This window comes from Pseudorca crassidens, chromosome 2 (genome assembly GCF_039906515.1).
Source record: "Pseudorca crassidens isolate mPseCra1 chromosome 2, mPseCra1.hap1, whole genome shotgun sequence".
NCBI lineage: Eukaryota > Metazoa > Chordata > Mammalia > Artiodactyla > Delphinidae > Pseudorca > Pseudorca crassidens.
Window position 1 is genome coordinate 27,035,679 of NC_090297.1, and position 18,512 is coordinate 27,054,190.

At 51.5% G+C, this 18,512-nt stretch overlaps 1 protein-coding gene across 3 annotated transcripts in view; it reads right to left on the reverse strand.

The window, feature by feature from the left end:
- The window catches only part of CSMD2 (CUB and Sushi multiple domains 2), a 668,701-nt gene extending 650,558 nt beyond the window's left edge, over nt 1-18,143 (reverse strand). For all 3 annotated transcript variants that reach the window (XM_067725393.1, XM_067725392.1, XM_067725391.1), the window contains exon 1: nt 17,836-18,143. In XM_067725393.1, coding sequence (XP_067581494.1) covers nt 17,836-18,025 — 190 coding nt within the window. In that variant the 5' untranslated portion in view covers nt 18,026-18,143. The remainder of the gene's footprint in view (nt 1-17,835) is intronic.
- Between the last annotated feature and the right edge of the window lie 369 nt (nt 18,144-18,512).

The following is an 18,512-nucleotide window of genomic DNA, read 5'->3' on the forward strand; positions in this document are numbered from 1 at the left end:
AACTCAGACAGCGTGTGAGAAATGAAGGAAGACTGAGGCCACGAGAAGGTGGGAAGGAGCCTGGGGCTCTGGAACAGAGAGGCTTTCCACAGGTTGGATGTGGCTTTGCCCACCTCCGTGTGAGGGCAGAACAGAAAAGAAGCCTGGGCCTCCTGCACTTGTTCTGACCCTGTGGCACAGTTTCCCTGTAACTGTTTCGGAGTGGGTGGGATGTGGGGAGAGAGCCGATCAGGGCCAACGGACCCGAAACAACTGGCAGTTACATATTTCTTTTAGGAGTAAAAATGGGGAAAAGAATCCATGCCCCTTTCGATAAATGCAGACTGCTGGAAACAGTGCCTTGATACACAAGTTTCTTGGTAGGAACTCGGAGAACAGGAGCATGTCCTCAGTCATAACAAAGTTGGGCTGTGTTGAGAGAGGGAGGCGTTTAGGAGCCTGGTCCCCTGCCTCTCAGCACGCAGCCTCAGCCCACAGAGGAGGGCGGATCTCCCTTTCCCCCAGGGGGCAGGGGCACTGGACTAAAAGGCAAAGCATGTCCACCAGATGGCCCCCGTCCTACCTAAAACCCCTGCGTAGAGCAAGCCCGTCATTCTCGTGCTGAGAGCCGGCTGGGAAAGGGGGCGCTGAGTGTACGCTGTCGACCCTTTCCCAGTCCTGATTCTGTCAAGGATCTCGAGTGCTCAGTTCCCGAGATTTACCCTCACAGTGGGACATGAAAAGCACCACGGGGGGGCTTCTGTGGTGGCGCAGTGGTTGAGAATCTGCCTGTTAATGCAGGGGACACGGGTTCAAGCCCTGGTCTGGGAGGATCCCACATGCCATGGAGCAACTAGGCCCGTGAGCCACAACTACTGAGCCTGCGCGTCTGGAGCCTGTGCTCTGCAACAAGAGGGCCGCGATAGTGAGAGGCCCACGAACCACGATGAAGAGTGGCCCCCACTTGCCACAACTAAGGAAAGCCCTCGCACAGAAACGAAGACCCAACACAGCTAAAATAAATAAAATAAAAATTAATAAACTCCTACCCCCAACACCTTAAAAAAAAAAAAAGCACCACGGGGCTCAGGCCTGAGCCATGCTCTCCAACATGATGGACCAAAAGCCAGTGCCTCAAGGGGTGTCAGGCACATGCCCAGCTATTAATAAATGAATCAGTACTTTCCCTTCCTCTCAACTGACACTCTTTGTCCTTACACCCCATCAGTCAGAACCCTGGAAGGGAGGGGGTGACAGGAACAGCTGTCCATGGCTCATCAGCTTAAACTCCTCCCAAGACCCACTCTTATCCCAAGAGCTTCAGAGTCTTTGCTACTTCTTCAAGGGGCGCCAACATCTCACTGACCTTTGTCTTGTCCTTCCCCTTCCATCCAGAGAGTAAAGCCACTCTCCTGTGTCTCTCTTACCAAACCGTGCACCATCAACCGGAGGAAGACAAGAATGGCTGTGGGAGACCAAAGGGTTGCCACTGTCAAGGCCAGAATGCTGGGTCCCAAGTGTCCAGGAGCAAAGATGGAGGCCCGCGCCTCAGCAGCGCTAGTGAGACTGTAGGGAAGTTGGAGAGCTATTGGGGAGGTAGAATCCACAAGACTGGATTAGTGGAAGGGAATGGGTAGGGGTGGAATTCAAGGACGATGCCCAGGCTTCTGGCTTAGGAAGATGCATGGAGGTGAGACACAAAAGAATATGGGATGGTGAGACTGCTGGAGGTAAGGGGCGTGACGCAGGTGACAACAGAAAGGCAGAATTCAGTAGATGGCATGCTGAGTGCGGGGCCAAGGATCGGCCGCGTGGTATGCAGCTCTGGAGTTCAGAGGCAAGGTCTGCACCTAAATGTGGGATGTGGAGATTATCAGCATTTGGACAGTGGCACAAAGCCACAGGAAGAAGTGAATGTAGACTAAAAAGAGAGGTCAGCTAAGGCCTGGGAACAATAATACGACAGCAAATTGTAAATGGGAGGAAATGAGGAGCAGTGTCAGATGCTGAAGAGGGGAGAAGGCAGATGGAAGGGCAAGAGGCAGGCTGTGGAAGGACTGAGAAAGGTCTAGAAGTGGAGAGAGAGGCTTGGATTTGGAAAATACGAAGTCATGTGGTGCCCTGGACTGGAGCAGTTCCGCCGGAGTGGGGCGTGTGGAAACCAGATGACAGGGGTTGAGAAGTACGTTGGCAGACACTCTCTCAGGAAGCCAGACCAGGAAAGGAAGGAGAGAGACGGGGAGACAGTCAAAAGCAGGTGCCGAGTCAAGGAAGGGGTGGTGTTTAGTGTGTTTTTAAGATGAAAACAAAGTGTGTTTCTGGGCTAATGGAAAGGAAACAGAGGAGGGAGGGGTTAGAGAAATGGGAAGCAGGGACGCCAATTAGCCAATTACAGCAGCAACTTCCTGGGTAGCGCAGGGCACAGCATCCTGGGGGCTTTCCTACCCCAGTTCAGCAGCAAGGTTCATGCACTTGTTTCCTTTAGTGTCAATTTTTCTGTGATGTAGGAAACAAGGTTGTTCGGGGGGATGAGTGGGTGAGGCTGCCCCAGAGATGAGAACAGTCCCAGACGGAGCCTGTGGTTCAGGGCACAGAGCCAGAAGAAGGACACACCAGGACTGAGCTGAGTGGGAGAGGCCAACAAGAGCCGGATCAAGAGAAAAGAGAGGGGGCTTCCCTGGTGGCACAGTGGTTGAGAGTCCGCCTGCCGGTGCAGGGGACGCGGGTTCGTGCCCCGGTCCGGGAGGATCCCACATGCCGTGGAGTGGCTGGGCCCGTGAGCCATGGCCGCTGAGCCTGCGTGTCCGGAGCCTGTGCTCCGCAGCGGGAGAGGCCACAACAGTGAGAGGCCCGCGTACCGCAAAAAAAAAAAAAAAAAAAAAAAGAGAGGAACGAGGTTGGGTCAGATTGACTCCTAGGTTCAAAATCTGAGGCCTGGGGACATTGGGTGGGTCCCGATACACACAAATTTACCCTTTACCACCTTATCTGACCCTAATCGCTCCAGACTGATCAGTTCATTTTTTTACTAAGGTGTTAATAGCTAACACTTCTCAAAACATTGACTTTTAACAATGGCTTCCAACTCAAAGATTCCAGCCACATCAGGATGGTCCTGAAACACAGGCTGGCACAAAGCAGCTATCCCACTGCTCTGCATCAAAAGTTTCCACCACCCCCTCGCCCAAGCGTCTCAGCAATTCTTCACCTTAGGACATCAGCTGTATCTGATACAGCAACAGAAAACAGAAAGGAAATCTGCACTGTGTCTCTGCTGCTCAGAAAGCAGCTTCCAGGGTGTTCAGTTGGACCTGACAATCACCTGGTGAGCATTCATTCACTCAATCAACATTGACTGAGCGTCTCCCCTGCTCCAGGCACGGTCCTAGGTGCTAGGGACACAGCAGTGAATAAAAGAACCCAAACGCTTGTCAGTGGGGCACAGATTTATACGAACAAGGGGTAGGAAAGCTGCATGCTGAGAGCCAGGCAAACATACACCTCTACGGGCAGGACAGCGAAGCTGCAATTCTATGAAGCTTCCCGGCAAAGCCTTGGGCCACACATTGGAAACCAGAGGTCCAGTGATTCCCAAATTCATCTGATCATGAAATCTTTCTCTCTCAGGGCACTCATTTAATAGTCCCTACCCGACTTCCTGAAACCCAAGAAACACTTGGCCAAATGAATGAATGAATGAATGACCCCCTCTACCCCCTTCCCCCCGACCCCCTGGCCTCCCAGAGTCTCTGTACTTCTGTACTTCCTGTCTTAGCATCCCTATTTGCATAACTGGCCCTTTGCCTAGGTTTCTCTGCAGAGTCCCTGGCTCCTCACAGGGACAACAGACTCCCTAAATGTCCATCCACTGGGCTAGAGCCCCTCCCCTGGCAGCTGAGTCCTGCTCCAGCCAGGAACAAACCTGGACGCCTTGGCCTCACCCTTGGGAGCCCTCCCCGTCTGCCCTGACCACGACTGGGCACCCCGCCTCAGCCTGCCTGTGTCGCCTCTGTCCGAAGATACAGCTGGCTGCCAGCAACAGGCCCCAGGAAAACGGCCCTTCAGCGCTTTGTGTCCGCTCTTCAAGTATTAAATCTGGAATAATAGGAGTTAGTACACAAGGAAGTTGAGGATAAGACTCCCCTGAGTGTCCTGCTTTCTCACCTAACAAACCAGGGGCTGGTGGAAGGACGTGGTAAATCAGGAGCTCAGAGCTGTCAGGCCCACCCGGACCAACAGGCCTTCTGTTAGGTGTGCTAAGCAGTTCAGGTATGGGATGCAGGCCTGTGGGGCCAGTATGCTTCCCCAGCCTCTTCTTGGGGGCCACCGAATCTCAGCAGCACTCATCTGGTCACCTCCGGAGTCCCAGCTCCACCAGGGCAGAGCTGAGAGGAAAGGAGTGGGGAGGGGAAGCAGGAAGCCCTTCCTCTGTTGACTCCTGGGTGAGGTCAAGGCCACGGTCATTGCAGAGGAGTGGATGGCTGAAGGCCCATCTCCTCTGGGCTCCACCTTCAGGCATCGGGAGCTGTTTGCCTAAGAGGTTCCTAGACAGACTTAATGTGCATAATAGTGATAACAGGAATTTATTAGGGATGTAGTTTCCACACCCTGCTCCGAGATACTCCGATTCACAAGATCCAGGGAGGGCCTGGGAATCTACATTTGTAACTGAGAAACCTGGGTACAACAGTGGTTGTTAAGCCTGTGGGTGCCAGAATCAGATGAGGTTTAAATCCAGGCTCTCTCCCTCCCTGTTGTCTAGTCTTGGGCGAGTAACGTAATCTCCTTAAATCTCAGTTTCCTCAACTGCAAAATCATCACCTTCTTAGGAATGCCACAAGGTTTAGGGAGGGGAAAGTACAGCTCTCAGCATCTCCCGAGAGTTCCCTAAAGGACCGATGCCAGCTTCCATGATAATGATGCTGATGGAGGGGCATGCAAACTTGACATCTCCCGACACAGCTTCCTGCCTCAAGCCTTCGTCCAGGCCACTCCCTCTACCTAGGACCTCCTACCCTCATATTATCCTCCTCCAGACGCCTGCTCACTCTTGGAGAGCCTGCCTACACCCCTAGGTGAAGCTTGCCCTGCTGCCCCTCCCCCTCCTCTATTCTCACAGTTCCCTGGGCCTTTAGGAGCCTGTAACTGTCCTTGGGGAAGGCACTTGGTTTTAAATGGTATTTGTATCCCTGATCCCCAGGCCAGGGCCACTGCACTGGGAGCTCAGTGAATGTCCAAAGGACCCAGCCCCACTGGTCCTAAGCAGATGGGAGCAGCTAAAAGCCTTGAAAATCCTCCTTGCTGACAGAGCTGGTCGGCTGAAGCCTGGCTAAAGGAAAGGGCATGGAGAGGGCAGGTCCTAGGTGAGGAGGGGGTGGAGGCAACAAGGTCAAAGGTCAGGAGGAGGCTCAAATTGATGGTGAGGCTGGGGGTGGGAGGATGACTCTACAATGAGAATGAAGACTTTTGGTGTCAGGAAAATAACAGGACTGGGAAAAGGAGGGAGCAGGAAAGGAAAGGGGCAGGAGATAACTGGAGAGGTCAGAAGAGGAGAGGAGGTGGACCAGGGGGCGCAGACTGACCAAAATGTGGAGGGGCACACGCGACCTGGACAAGATAGAGTACAGCAGGTCTCCGCAGGAGATGGGATGTTGAAACGGCCTGTGGAGTCATCCCCGAGCAGGTAGATTAACTGTTCTAACTTTCTTTCTTGCAGAAAGTTGTGGGATGTTCTCACTGAGGCAGGATTAACAGAACTGTGATTTACAATCCACAAGTTATTACGTGGGTTTCATGGACTTTTGACAGTTGTTTTACCCTCTCTGGGAAGGTGGGGAACAGGGTAAAAAAAATGAGGAAGGAAGAGGATGCCCTCATATCCTCCTTGCTGACCTCTCCCCAAGGGGCACCAAGACCTGCCTTCCCCAGCAGTGCCCTGGTCCGCACCCTGCCCTCAACATCACCGCATTCCTTCAAGACCTGCATCAGCAAACCAAGCTGATGGGGCCACACCCCTGCTCCAAACCCTCTAGACTCTTCATGGCCCTTATTTGCCACACTGAGCTACTTCCAGACCTTGAACATGCCTCACTTCCACCCAACCATGAGCCTGTACGGGTATGTTTCCATTGTTGGAATCCTTCCCCCTGCTGCCTCTCTTCATCTGCTCTCTGCGATCTATCCTGCGAGTCTCAGCCTAAACATCACCTGCTCTAGGAGACCTTCCTGACCCCTGGAGTCTGGAGAGTTACCCCTCTTTTTTTCTAACTGTGGCAAAATATATATAACCTAAAAGTGACCACGTCGACCATTTTTAAGTGTACAGTTCAGTGGCGTTAAGGTGCTTCACATTGTTGTGCAACCATCAGCACCGTGCATCTCCAGAACTTTCCATCTTGCAAAACTGAGACTCTATCCATTAAGAAAACAACCCCCATTCCCTTCAAGCCCCCAACCCCCAGCCCCAGCGACCAGCGTTCTGCTTTCTGTCTCCGTGGACCTGACTACTCTACTTCATATAACTGGAACCATTCGGTATTTGTTCTTTTGTGACTGGCTTAGTTCACTTAACATAATGTCTTCAAGGCTTATCCAAGTTGTAGAATGTAGAATCTCCTTCCTTTTTTTTTTTTTTTTGCGGTACGCGGGCCTCTCACTGTTGTGGCCTCTCCCGTTGCAGAGCACAGGCTCTGGACGCGCAGGCTCAGCAGCCATGGCTCACGGGCCCAGCCGCTCCGCGGCATGTGGGATCTTCCCGGACCGGGGCACGAACCCGTGTCCCCTGCATCGGCAGGCGGACTCTCAACCACTGCGCCACCAGGGAAGCCCTCTCCTTCCTTTTTAAGGATGAATAATATTACACTGCATGTAGATGCCACATTTTGTTTATCCATTTATCCATCAATAGACACTTGGGTTATTTCCACCTTTTGGATATCATGACTAATGCTGCTATGAATATGCGGGCAGTTGTCTCTCTTATGTACCCTTATCTTTGAAACTTGTCTATGGTCCCCAATGCATCTGAGAGCTCAGGCCCAGCACAGGCCCTCTATAAATGCCTGCTGAAGGGCTAAGTAATCCCTCACATTCTCTAAGTGTGGCACCCATCCAGTAATTTATTTGTAGTTTAACTGGCACCTTCTAAAACACAGTGCCTTGAGCCAGAAGAAAGACCTCCTATAGGAACTGGGGCCCCAGTATGGACAGGAAGGCTCTGGGGCTGCTCAAAGCCCTCCATACAGAGCCACCCCTGTAGAAGGATGGACTCAGGTGGGCCTGGGAGCCCACCCTGCCCCTTAGCTCATCAGTGCAGCTGTGTATCCCAACTTCTGCCTTCCACAAAACATTGATGAATCTGACCTCCTCAAAATGAAGCATCTCTGTCCAAAGAAAGACATCATAAACAAAATAGATGAAAGACTGGGAGAAGTTATCTGTAATCTCTAAAACTGACAGAGGGCAGTATCTGGAATATAAAAGGAACTCCTGAAAATCAAACCCAGATTTTTCTAAATTAAGACAGGAAATCCAATTTAAAAATAGGAAAAGAGGGCTTCCCTGGTGGTGCAGTGGTTGAGAGTCCGCCTGCCGATGCAGGGGACGCGGGTTCGTGCCCCGGTCTGGGAGGATCCCACATGCCACGGAGCGTCTGGGCCCGTGAGCCATGGCCGCTGGGCCTGCGCGTCCGGAGCCTGTGCTCCACAGCGGGAGAGGCCACAACAGTGAGAGGTCCGCGTACCGGAAAAAAAAAGGAAAAGAATATGACTAGGCAATTCACAAAAAGAGAAGCTCAAATAGCCAACAAGCATATAAGAGATAGTCAAACTTACTAGTCATCAGAGCAATGCAAAACAAAACAAAACGACGAGATGGCGCTTTAAACTTATCAGAATGGAAAAAAATTATAAAGGTGGACAATATTAGTATTGGTAACGACATGGGGAGACAGAAACTCTAGTGCACTCTTGGTGGAAATGAGCCCTAGCTCAGCTGCTCTGGAAAATATTATGGCATATCATAGAAAATCAACATGTTAACTCAGGAATCCCAATCGTCCACTCTGTATAGCCCAGAGTTATTCTTACACGGGGTCCCAAGAGAGAATGTACAAGGATGTTCTCCAGAGCTTCATGTGTAGTCAGGAGGAGTTACAGACAAGCCAGGGGTTTATTCCCAGGGGGAGTGGATATATACAATGTGATGGACGCACAGCTCATAGTGCAGTGAAGGACTAGACACATACAAGGAGCAAGGCTAGATCTATACAATATAGTGCTAAGTCAATAAAGCAAGACACTTGATGAAATTTATAGTTCACTATCATTTATGTAAATTTACATATGCACACAAAACAACCTTACATATTTTATAAGGATCCATGCATATTTCAAGATATATATCAAATATATTAGAGTGGGTACAGATGGGAGAAGGCAACAATTGCCTTGGGATAGGGGATAAAGGAAGGAAATTTTTTAAAATAAAACAAGAAAGGAGCCTTTCATAGATAGATGATCATGAAGTGTCATGATCTGAGGGTAGGTTAATTCCATGTCATGCTCAAAGAAAAAAGCAGAAACCAAAAAACACCCAGCAGTGCCTTCCACATGACCAGGAAAACTATCCTTGTTACATTTTCCTCTTTCCGTGTTTCTTGGAACAAAATGTCACAGGAGATGTGAGTCCCAGTGGTCCTCAAACACAGGGAATTTCCATCTTGCTAGAGTTAAAAGGCCTCGGGGCAAATCTTGTCCCCTGGATGGATGTCTTAGTGAATATGAAGCCCTAGCAATCACCTCTCCCGGCCTGAGTTCATGATGCTGCCCTGGGGTAGGCGGGTGGGTGGGAAGGGAGGAGGCTGCAGCAGATACCTGATGGGCGGTGGATGGGAACTGTTCATGTCCTCCCTTTCAATTTCTCAGGATCAGCCACTTGGAGGGTCAGAATGGATACAGGCCAGGAAGCTGAGTGAGTTCACCCTCCTCCATCCACTGCCCCTGCGCCCTGAGGCGCAGCCAAGCAGGTTGTCTGCAAACGTAGTGAGATTCCCATCCCTGGCATGCCAAGCCGGCCTGGCCACGGGGCAGGATCTCCCATCGGATGGGGCTTACACTGGTGACCTACTCTAAAATCTCTGGGTCCTTTCTGTTTTGTTGATTAAATAATGCCCATTATCAGCATTACATAGACAAGGTGGGTATTATTATCTCCACTTTACAGGCAAGGAAGTCAGGCCCAGGAAGAAGAAATGAGATGCAGAGGCATGACCAAGGCTGGAAGACTAGTTTCCTGACGCTCAGGCCAAAGTTCAAGAAACATATCAAATATATCAGAACGTGTTCCTTTCAGCTATGAATCTGCCATGGCTCAACCCTTCTAGGACTGCACAAAAGACAAAGGCCAGGAGAGCAGGGCAACACGGGTCCCTGGGGGGAGGGATGCCATCCTTGCAGGGCCCGCTTTCATACTAGAAACATTTTATTTTATTTTTTCATTTTTATTTTATATTGGAGTACAGTTGATTAACAATGTTGTGTTAGTTTCAGGTGTACAGCAAAGTGATTCAGTTATTCATATACATGTATCTATTCTTTTTCAAGTTCTTTTCCCATTTAGGTTATTATAGAATATTGAGCACAGTTCCTTGTGCTATACAGTAGGTCCTTGTTGGTCACGGATTGAAAATAAATCATTAAACTCTCACCTCCTTTTTGTTGCCAAGTAATGTGCCAGAAATCCCAGGCACCATCACCAAGCCTCACCCAGTCTCTGAGCCTCTCTCCACCTTTGACTCCTACCCGTGACACGGTGATGGAGGAGTGATGAGGGCAGGAGGTGGTAAGACTCAGGCTGGGGTGGGGAGTTAGGCAGCAACCCGCAGACAAACCTCCCGGGGCCTGAGTCGACTCTACCACCCTTGCTCATATCAGAAAGGGTTATCAATCACCCTGCACAAAATGCCTAGGCAATCTCTGATAATTCGCTTGTATCTCAAATGGTCTATTTCAAAGTTTCTGCTTTCTCCCTTTCAAGTTGCAACTGTCACACCTGCTTACTTTCCATCAATGAATAGATGTAGCTACTTAATAATGGACCTTATTCTATTGCCTATTTGAAAACCAAGGACACATAATTTTTTGAGGTTTCTGGATTATAATTGCACTTGAGTATAAATGAGACATGGACAGGGAGGAAGGCTATTTGCGCCGCACTATGAGCCCTTATTTTCTGCTCCAGACCACGTGGGAGATTCTCAAATAAGTTTCTAAGAGTTATCTTGGTGCTGTCAGTGATTTAACTACACAGGCGTTATTTTTAGCGCCACAAGAGGGCCTTATAATGATGATTTTCAAGGGCGAAATTGACATCTCCTTAGAGCTCAGTTCAGTTTAAAATTTTCCAACAATAAGAAACAAATAGGTAGAAAGTGAAAGGCAGTTTCCAGTGGGGAAACTCCTCAAAAGAGGGGACCACAGAGGTGAACCCCTACACTATCCAGAACTTTGCTTTCTGTGGGTACAGCCACCCCGCTAGCTCCAGGGTGGGCACAGTGCCCTTCTCTGATGTTGGGCTTGACAAGGGCTGCACTGGGGCTCCTGCCTTGTGCCTGGCACATTTCTCTGCTAGGGTTCATGGTGGTGGCCACACAGGACTTCCAATTTCTCCCTGAAGAATGACCCCTAATAGCAGAGAGCGGAGCCATCAGCATTTTAGAATCGACACCAGTGTGGAACCAAGGGCTGATGGGGACTTTCTATCTGCTAGAAATTTCACAGTTCAGGCAAATGAGGAACTGAGGAGTTCTGGGGAGGAAGATGAAGATGCTACAATAAGGTGAAGCAGGTTAGGTTGTTTCTGGTACCCTCCTTAATTTCCCATTTCTTCACAGTGCCCACTCAATTGGTTATATAATCCCACTACATCTCCCGTATCCCCTCCCAATTCACCCAACCTAAGCCACCCCAATACATCCTAACTCACCCCCATCTCACCCCATCCCACCACAACTCATTCACTCCACTCTACCATATCCCGATCGTCCCACTCTACCCCAACTCAACTCCACCCATCCCATCTTATCCCACCCCATCCCATCCCATCCCAATCCATTCTGACCCAATCCTATCCCACTTCACTCCGTCCTATCCCAGTCAATCCCCCGAACACTCTATATCTCCCAATTCCACCTCAAACCATCATATTTTACTCAATCCTATTCCATTTCATTCCACCACCCATCTCAGTCCATCCCTATTCATTCTATCTGTTCCATCCCAATATACATCCCAACCCATGCTTGATCCTCCCCCAACTCACTCCTTCCTACTTCATCTCAATCCATCTCAAATTATCCTGTTTCTCCAATCCCACCCCATCATATTCCATTCCATCCACTCCCATCCCATCTCCTGCCCGCTCCCCTCCCATCTCCTGCTTGGCCAAAGTTCTCATTTTTTAATGTATACAGGGCATGACCATTCTTCATGTCATGCGAAACTACATGAGAAAGCCAAAGGACCCCAGAGATCTAAGAGTTCAGTGTGTACTGGGGTGGAAGAGGAGGGAAAAAAAAGATACAGAATCTCATCTTTATTTTTTTTCAAACAACTTCCAAAATGCTTAATCTACTGATAGGGAATCAAAAGCGTGCTCTAAAGAGTATGTAGTTCTTATTATGTCTTGAATTTGTACAGGCCCCCCCAAAAAGAATCTCATCTTTAAAGGTGGGGTATGAAAAGATAGCCCAGGGGGTTGAGCTCCCACATCCAGAAAGAAAATAAATATGAGTTTCATGTTTCTCTTAACTTACAAGAACCAGGGAAGAGCTCTAAGAACCACACCACTATTTTCAAGTTGAGAAATCCACATTGCATAGCCTACCCTTTGCTTTCTGTGGGCCCAACGGGAAGCCGAATTCTATTCAAAGCCGCTGAATCCTGAGACAGTGTCTCTGTGAGGTGGAAAACTCTGAGGTAACCCTCCATTTTCAGGTTCACCCAGATGTTCCCCTGTTGTCGTGGAAAATCTCTGTAGCAGACGGAGAGGAGGGACTGGGAGGCCATATCCCACTCAGAGTGAAACCCAAGGAAGGCAGTGTCAGTGACATTCTCCAACCTCTAGAGGGAGCTAAAGGGTCCGCCCTCTTCACCCCTCCAGGAAGAGGTGTACTAACAAGGCCTGATATAGGTGGGTGAGCCGGCCTGGTTCCTAGGAGTGTGCTTTCAGTGGGAGGAGCAGAGGAAAGACTCTTGCTGATGCATCTGGTGGCATCTTAGAGTGGCAAAGGATGAGAACTGTTTCTCTTACAATTCCAAGAGGCTGGTGCAGAAAACATGTGGACAATGGTAGTAGCAGTAGAGGTAGTGGCAGCATTTAACATACACTGAATGCTAACAACAGGTCCGGCACTGTGACAGATGCTTTCCATGAATTAAAAGGATGGGCCCTAGAGTCAGGAAGCCCTGAGGTTCAATCCTGTCTCCTCTCCTATCTGCTCTATAATCTTGGCCAAATTGTTTAATTTCTGAGTCTCAGTCTCTTCAAATGTGATATTATACTACCTGAATTGTTGTGAGAATTGAATAGGAATGTCTATAAAGCACTAAGCCAGCACTCAGTAAAGGAGAGCTATTGTTGGTAATATGTAGAGGGACATAGGGCCGCCTCCCACCTGGGGATGCCCCTTCATCACATCCCACTCCTCCAAGCCCCTTGCCTTGGGAATGTCCAAAAGGACAGTGATAGAGAAAGGGAACCCTGGGCTCCAGAGAACCTGCCTCTGATCCTTTCACCAGGTGTTTATTGAGTGTCTGCTATGTGCTGTGATCTGGGCTACACTGCTCGCCTGAGTTCATAGAGCCTTAGGGAAAGGCAGACATTGTCTCATTAAACAAGAAATCCCGATATGTCCTGATGAGTTTTACAATACGAGGAGTTTTACAACCTGGGTTGTGAGAGTTCACAGCAGAGTTCAGTCGAGACTGGTGCCTGGGACTAGAAGCAAATCAAGGACGGCTTTGTAGTCACCCTCCAGGAGCTGTGGTGGAGATGGATGGACCATGGCTGCTTGAGGAGTTGGAAGGTTGAGATCCAGGCTCAAGTGCTAAAAGCATCACAGCATAACTGATGGACACAGCCCAGTGGGAAAAGCACGACAGACATAGGCAGCCTGTGTGGAAGGAGTCCAGGGGTAGCACCAGCTGGGTCTCCTTAGAAATCAGATAACAGGGTGGGTACCAGTAAAGGATTTGGAGTCAGGCAGGCCTGGGTTCAATCTCTGGCTGACTAGTGGTGTGGTTAAGTTATGTGTCCCCTCTGAACCTATTTCTTTGTGGATAAAATGGGGAGAATAATATTACTGGCCTCACTGGGTTGCTGTGAGGGTCGAATTAATACATGCAAGTGCTTGGGTTGCCATCAGCACATGGTGAGGACTCAACAGACATCAGCTGTTAGTGTCACTCCCCTGGGTACAGCTTTCTGAGCAGTGGAGGAGGATATTGGGAGGGTGCACAGACTTCCTGGCCGAGTCCTCTGTCCTCAGTGTTCCCGTTCCAACCCCATCTTGCATTCAATGGGCACAATCAATACGTATGTGCTGGGCCTGTTGCATCTCTGATTTCTAATCCCTTCCAAAACACAGGGATGCCTTGTCCCTTTTGCAGGCAGGCAGCCTGAGCCTTGGGGAGGTCTGAAGATCAGCTAGTTCTCCAACAACGAACATCTGGCTCTGCTGAGCCATCAGAGTCCCTAAATCGTGCTGGCATGACAATGATGATGAAACAGAGGCAGATGAGACACATGAGGCAAGTTGGTGTCGCTGAAGCCACCTGCTGGACTCTTCTGGACACACCCAAACCTTGCAGTGTCCGAGCCCTGGCAACCTGGTTCTCCAGTGCCTTTCCACATCATTCTAGCCTCACCTTCAACAGAGCTACACTGTCACCAATCCAAGATATGGTCAACGCTCTCTGCTGTGGTCAGTTTCTTTTTTAAAACCATAAACGCACAGCTCAATTGCAAATGGAAGTTCAAATCCATACATTGATGCCTTTCCTGGGGGGGTGGGGGGGTGGGTAATGCTTAGGGCTTGCTCTTGCATTGGTTCTAGAACTTAAGGAGCTATCTTACCAATCTGTGACATTTGGTTCTGGAGGGAAAGCAACTGGGGATCAGGTGGCTTTGTTGTCGCATTACCTCTGCAAACCAACTGGCTTCTTTGATCCCTAAAACTATTATTTTAGGCTTATCAGCCCCTAGTAAACTGTCCAAGAAAAAAATATTTTAAAAAATCATCTGCTGATTTAACAACCATCTATCAGCCACCAATTCTATGCCAGGTCCTGAGCTGGGGGCTGGGGAGGCCAAGAGAAATAAAGCACTGTCCCTGCCCTCAGGAAGCTCACACTTCAATACGTGAGGCAGATAAATAACTACTTTGAATACAATTCAGTTAGTAGTGTCATCAAACACTGGGTATGGTCAGTGCTCCAGTTTTTAAGAGGCCTCTGAAAACAAGCAAAGCAGGGAGAATTTTTTAAAAACTAATTTGATATTTGATTTCTTTTAAAGCAATGAAGTGGTTAGCATGGGAAAAATCAGAACTTTAAACCGTAAGTATAAAAACCCTTACGCTTTAATATTGCCTTTATTTTAAATTACTTATTAAGGAAATGGGAAGCATAACAGTCTTTTCAATGCTCAGAGCTGCTTAATTCGGAGAAAAGTAGCCAGGTTTGAGAACATTTGAGAGCATGAAACTGACAGAACTTGATGGCCACCTGATAAGGAAGGAGTTGAGGATGATCCTGAGGTTCCCGGCTAGGTAACTGGGAAGCTGCCAGTCCCACCAGCCTGCATGGAGGACACTGGAGGTTAGGTGCAGAGCTAATGAGTTTGCTTTGGAAGGGAAACATCTATGTGAAGATGTCCAACAGTCAGCCGGTTCTACGGGCTGTCTAGATCCAGAGCTTCCGTGGGCTAGGAAGCCAATAGACATATATCAGGAGAAGCATCTTGGCAGGAGAGATCTGTCTGGAAGCTTCAGAGTGTGGTAGTGGAAGAAATGGGCCTGGATGAGCTCACCCAGGGAGGAGTGAAAGGAAATGAGGAAAAGCATAAGGAATGGAACACTGCAGGAAGCCAGACTTTCAAGAGGGGAATAAGTGCTACTATTAGAAACTGGGAAGGAACGGCCAAGAGGTAGGAGAAAAAATCAGCCAAGCACAGTGTGCCGGAAGCCCAGGGAAGAGAAATTTTAAAAGAAGTAATCCAAGGTGTTCACAGTTCAGAGAGGTAAAGAAAGAGAAAGCAGATGGGTTTGGCGATTAAGGGGGTCCCCAGTGATCTTTCCTAGAGAGTTCCAGTCCTGGGGACAGAAGCCAGTCAGCAGGGAGTGAATGGTTGCAGAGAAAGTGAGTTCAGGACTCGTCTGAAGAGAGTTAACTTGTAAACGAGAAGGAAAGATGGGATGGGAGCTACAAGGTCAATGGGGCCAAGAAGTCTGGTTGGCTTGTTTTATGTTAGAGATTAAGTTGTTTAGGGAAAACAAAAGACAGGAGAGTGATTGATCTATCGTCCAGGGGGAGGAGGTAACTGCTGGAAGGTCTCTAGGGAGGCTGGGGGTAGGGGAAGTGTGAGGGCACAGATGGAAGGGGTGAGTGTCCAAGTTGAAGGCAGGCTCAAATCCTATATTCATTTTATCCAGTCATCACCGGGCCAAGGAAGGGAGACGGCGCAGTCCTGAGCATGTTTTAAAGTCAACGGCATGAAGAGAACACAAAATAAATGTGCTTCCCCCTCTAATGTGCCAAATCCTGCCATCATCTGTCACCAAGTCCACTTCCAAATCTCTGCTGCTGGCAAGGTCAAACACCACATGTAAATGCGGGACGGGAAGGCAGTGCGCGCCCACCAGAGAGCAAGCACCCCCTCCCCCAAGCCGTTCAGCACTCCCACCCCCAACTTCTCTGCCAACCAAAGAGCTGCAAGCCAACCGATCTCTCCAAGGCAGGATTCCAACACAGCCCAGCAGTGTGCAAGCTCCGGTAGTCGGCCTTCTTTCCCTGGGGGGATGACATGCCCAAGGGGCAGAGACAAATCGAGCCAGAAACCCAGGTGGATCATATTAGGGGTAATCTCAGGTCTGCTAAGCCAGAGCAGGGGCCGCTCCTGGACACATGTCTGAGAGGCCTGACAGCCGGTACCAGCGGTACCCCCACCTCTCATGTGGCAAGTCTGGTGACCAGCGGCGTCGTTGTGAACTGTGCAGCCACCCAGTGGGTGTGGGTGTGCGCGAGGCCTGAGCTCCTAGGCGCGCGCACCGCGGGCGCCCCTCTCTGGGTGTCGGCCGCTATGACTCTTAGGGGAACCTGAGAAAGTCCGGTCAAGTAGGGATGGGAGAGCTAGGGCTGGCTCGGGGCGCCCTTCCCGACCAGCAGCCCTAACATTCCCGGCTAAGGAGCTGGCGACACGGTCTGCGGGCACTGGCTCACAAGATGCTGGAGCCCAGAGTGGACAGAAGAGCTCGCCAGGGAAGTGTCGCAGTTTCCAAAAAGGGACCACCTAGAGGCTCGGATGGCTGAGGCCAAGCCTTCAAAGGTTCAATCGGTGGTTTAAAAAAAACAAAATAAATAAGTAAATAAAAAACCCAACACAGCTCCAGGCCGGAGGTGCTCAGTCAAAGCCTGGGCAGCAGGTGTTACGGGTTTTCTCCCCCCGTGGGTGTCAGCTTCCAGGCTAAATAAAAATGCGGCCCCAGGCATCGCCCGTCGGACCCGTCCCCACCCGGGGACACAGAACTTTCTAGGCTGTGGCTAGAGCTGAGCCTCGGAGGGGTGCAGGGGGTAAAGCGGAAGGGCAGCAGTCGAGGCCAGTGGTTCCCAGTGGGGACTGGGTTCTCTCCAAGGTCCGCGTGCCTTCCCGGTCCGCAAGCTGCGGCCACACATCGGCGAAGTTCCGGGACTCGCCACACCCGCCAGGTCTGTCCGCCTCCCCGACTCAGTCGCCGGGAGCAGGTCCCGCCGCCCGCGCCGCCGCTGCCGCAGACCCGGCGCTCGGCTGCAGCAGGGCGCGGGAAAGGGCACTTTGGCGCGGAGTGGAAACCGAAGGCAATGTGGCGACGCGGAGCCTGGCGGCGACACTCCCTCCCCTGCCCCCGGGCGCAACCCCCGCCCCCGCCTGCCCGTTGCTCAGCACCCTCCAGCCCCCACCTGAGTCCTCCAGCTCGGCGTGCTCTGGACCCCCGCCCAGCTGACCCCCCTCCCAGCCCAGAGCGCCCAGGGAGGGGGACACTTGGGGAGGGGGGTGGCGGCCGCAGTCTCCTGGCGGCTCCGGCGGGGACGCGGGCTTCAGTTGCGAGAGAAATGGGCGGGGGCAGGGAAGGGCAGACCCTGCAGACGCGCAAATGGGGAGGGGGCGCGCCGTTCCGCTCCAGCCCCCAGGACGGGCGTGCCAACGAGGATCTGGAGGCGGGGAGGGCTCCAGGAAAGTTTATCTGGGAAAAGCCTAGCACCTTGGGGGCTGGGAGGCTGAAGAAACTGAAGCCACGGTTCGGGAGCCCCGCAACCCCGGGCGGGGATGGTCTGTCTCCCAGGCCCCCTGGCCGGATTCGGCCAAGTTGCGGCTGGGGGTGTGGGTAGCAGTGAGGGTGAGGATGGCGGGGAGGACGGGTGAGGGTGGGGGAAAAGAGGGGGGGGCAGAGGCGAGGCTGAGCAGGAGGGTCGGCGTTTGAGAGGGCGGGAGGTTAAGGCTGAGGGCGGGGGGAAGGGACAGGGACAGGGTCGTGGATGGGTGGGCTCGGGGCTCGGGCGGGGCGCGCGGCGGCCGCCGGCTCCCCGGCGCGGCCGGACTTACCCGCGGCGGCCGAGGTGCTGAGCAGCCCCCAGCCCAGCAGCAGCAGCAGCAGCGGCGGCGGCGGCGGTGTCGGCGGACGGCCCCAGCGGCTCCCGGCGCCCGGCACAAGCGCCGAAATCCCGGCTTCGGTGCGAGCCCTCCCCGCGGGGCAGCCGCAGCGCCCCTGCGTCCGTCCCCGCGAGCGCGGCATGGCGCGACCGGCAGCGCCGAGGGAGAGGCTCCCCTCGCAGTGGAGGAGAAAGGAGGTCAGGAGAGCTCTGGAGCTTTTTTCTGCTCGGAAAAAATCCCGGTACTCGGGAGCTCTGAGCTTCTGCGGCTGGAATGAACCAAGTGTCCGCCCGGCCGGGGAGAGGCGCGCTGCGCTCTCGGAAATGACTCGCTCCAATCCCGCTTCGGGGGGTTCGCGCCGGGGGGCGGGGGGGGGGTGAATTATCCCCGGATTAATCACTCCGGAGCCGCTTCTCCGCCGCTCCAAATGCTGGGGGTGGAGGCGCAGCAAAGGAGAAAATATTGGGAGGGGGCGGGTGTTCCTCTTCAGCGCCACCTCCACCTCCAGAGAAACCACAGATTACATCTAAAGGGTTGTTTATTCCTGTTTGTTTTACAATTGACCAGTTTCTTTTAAGTTCAGTTCTCTCGTTTCCATTTATAAGATCACCCTTAATACACCCCCCCAT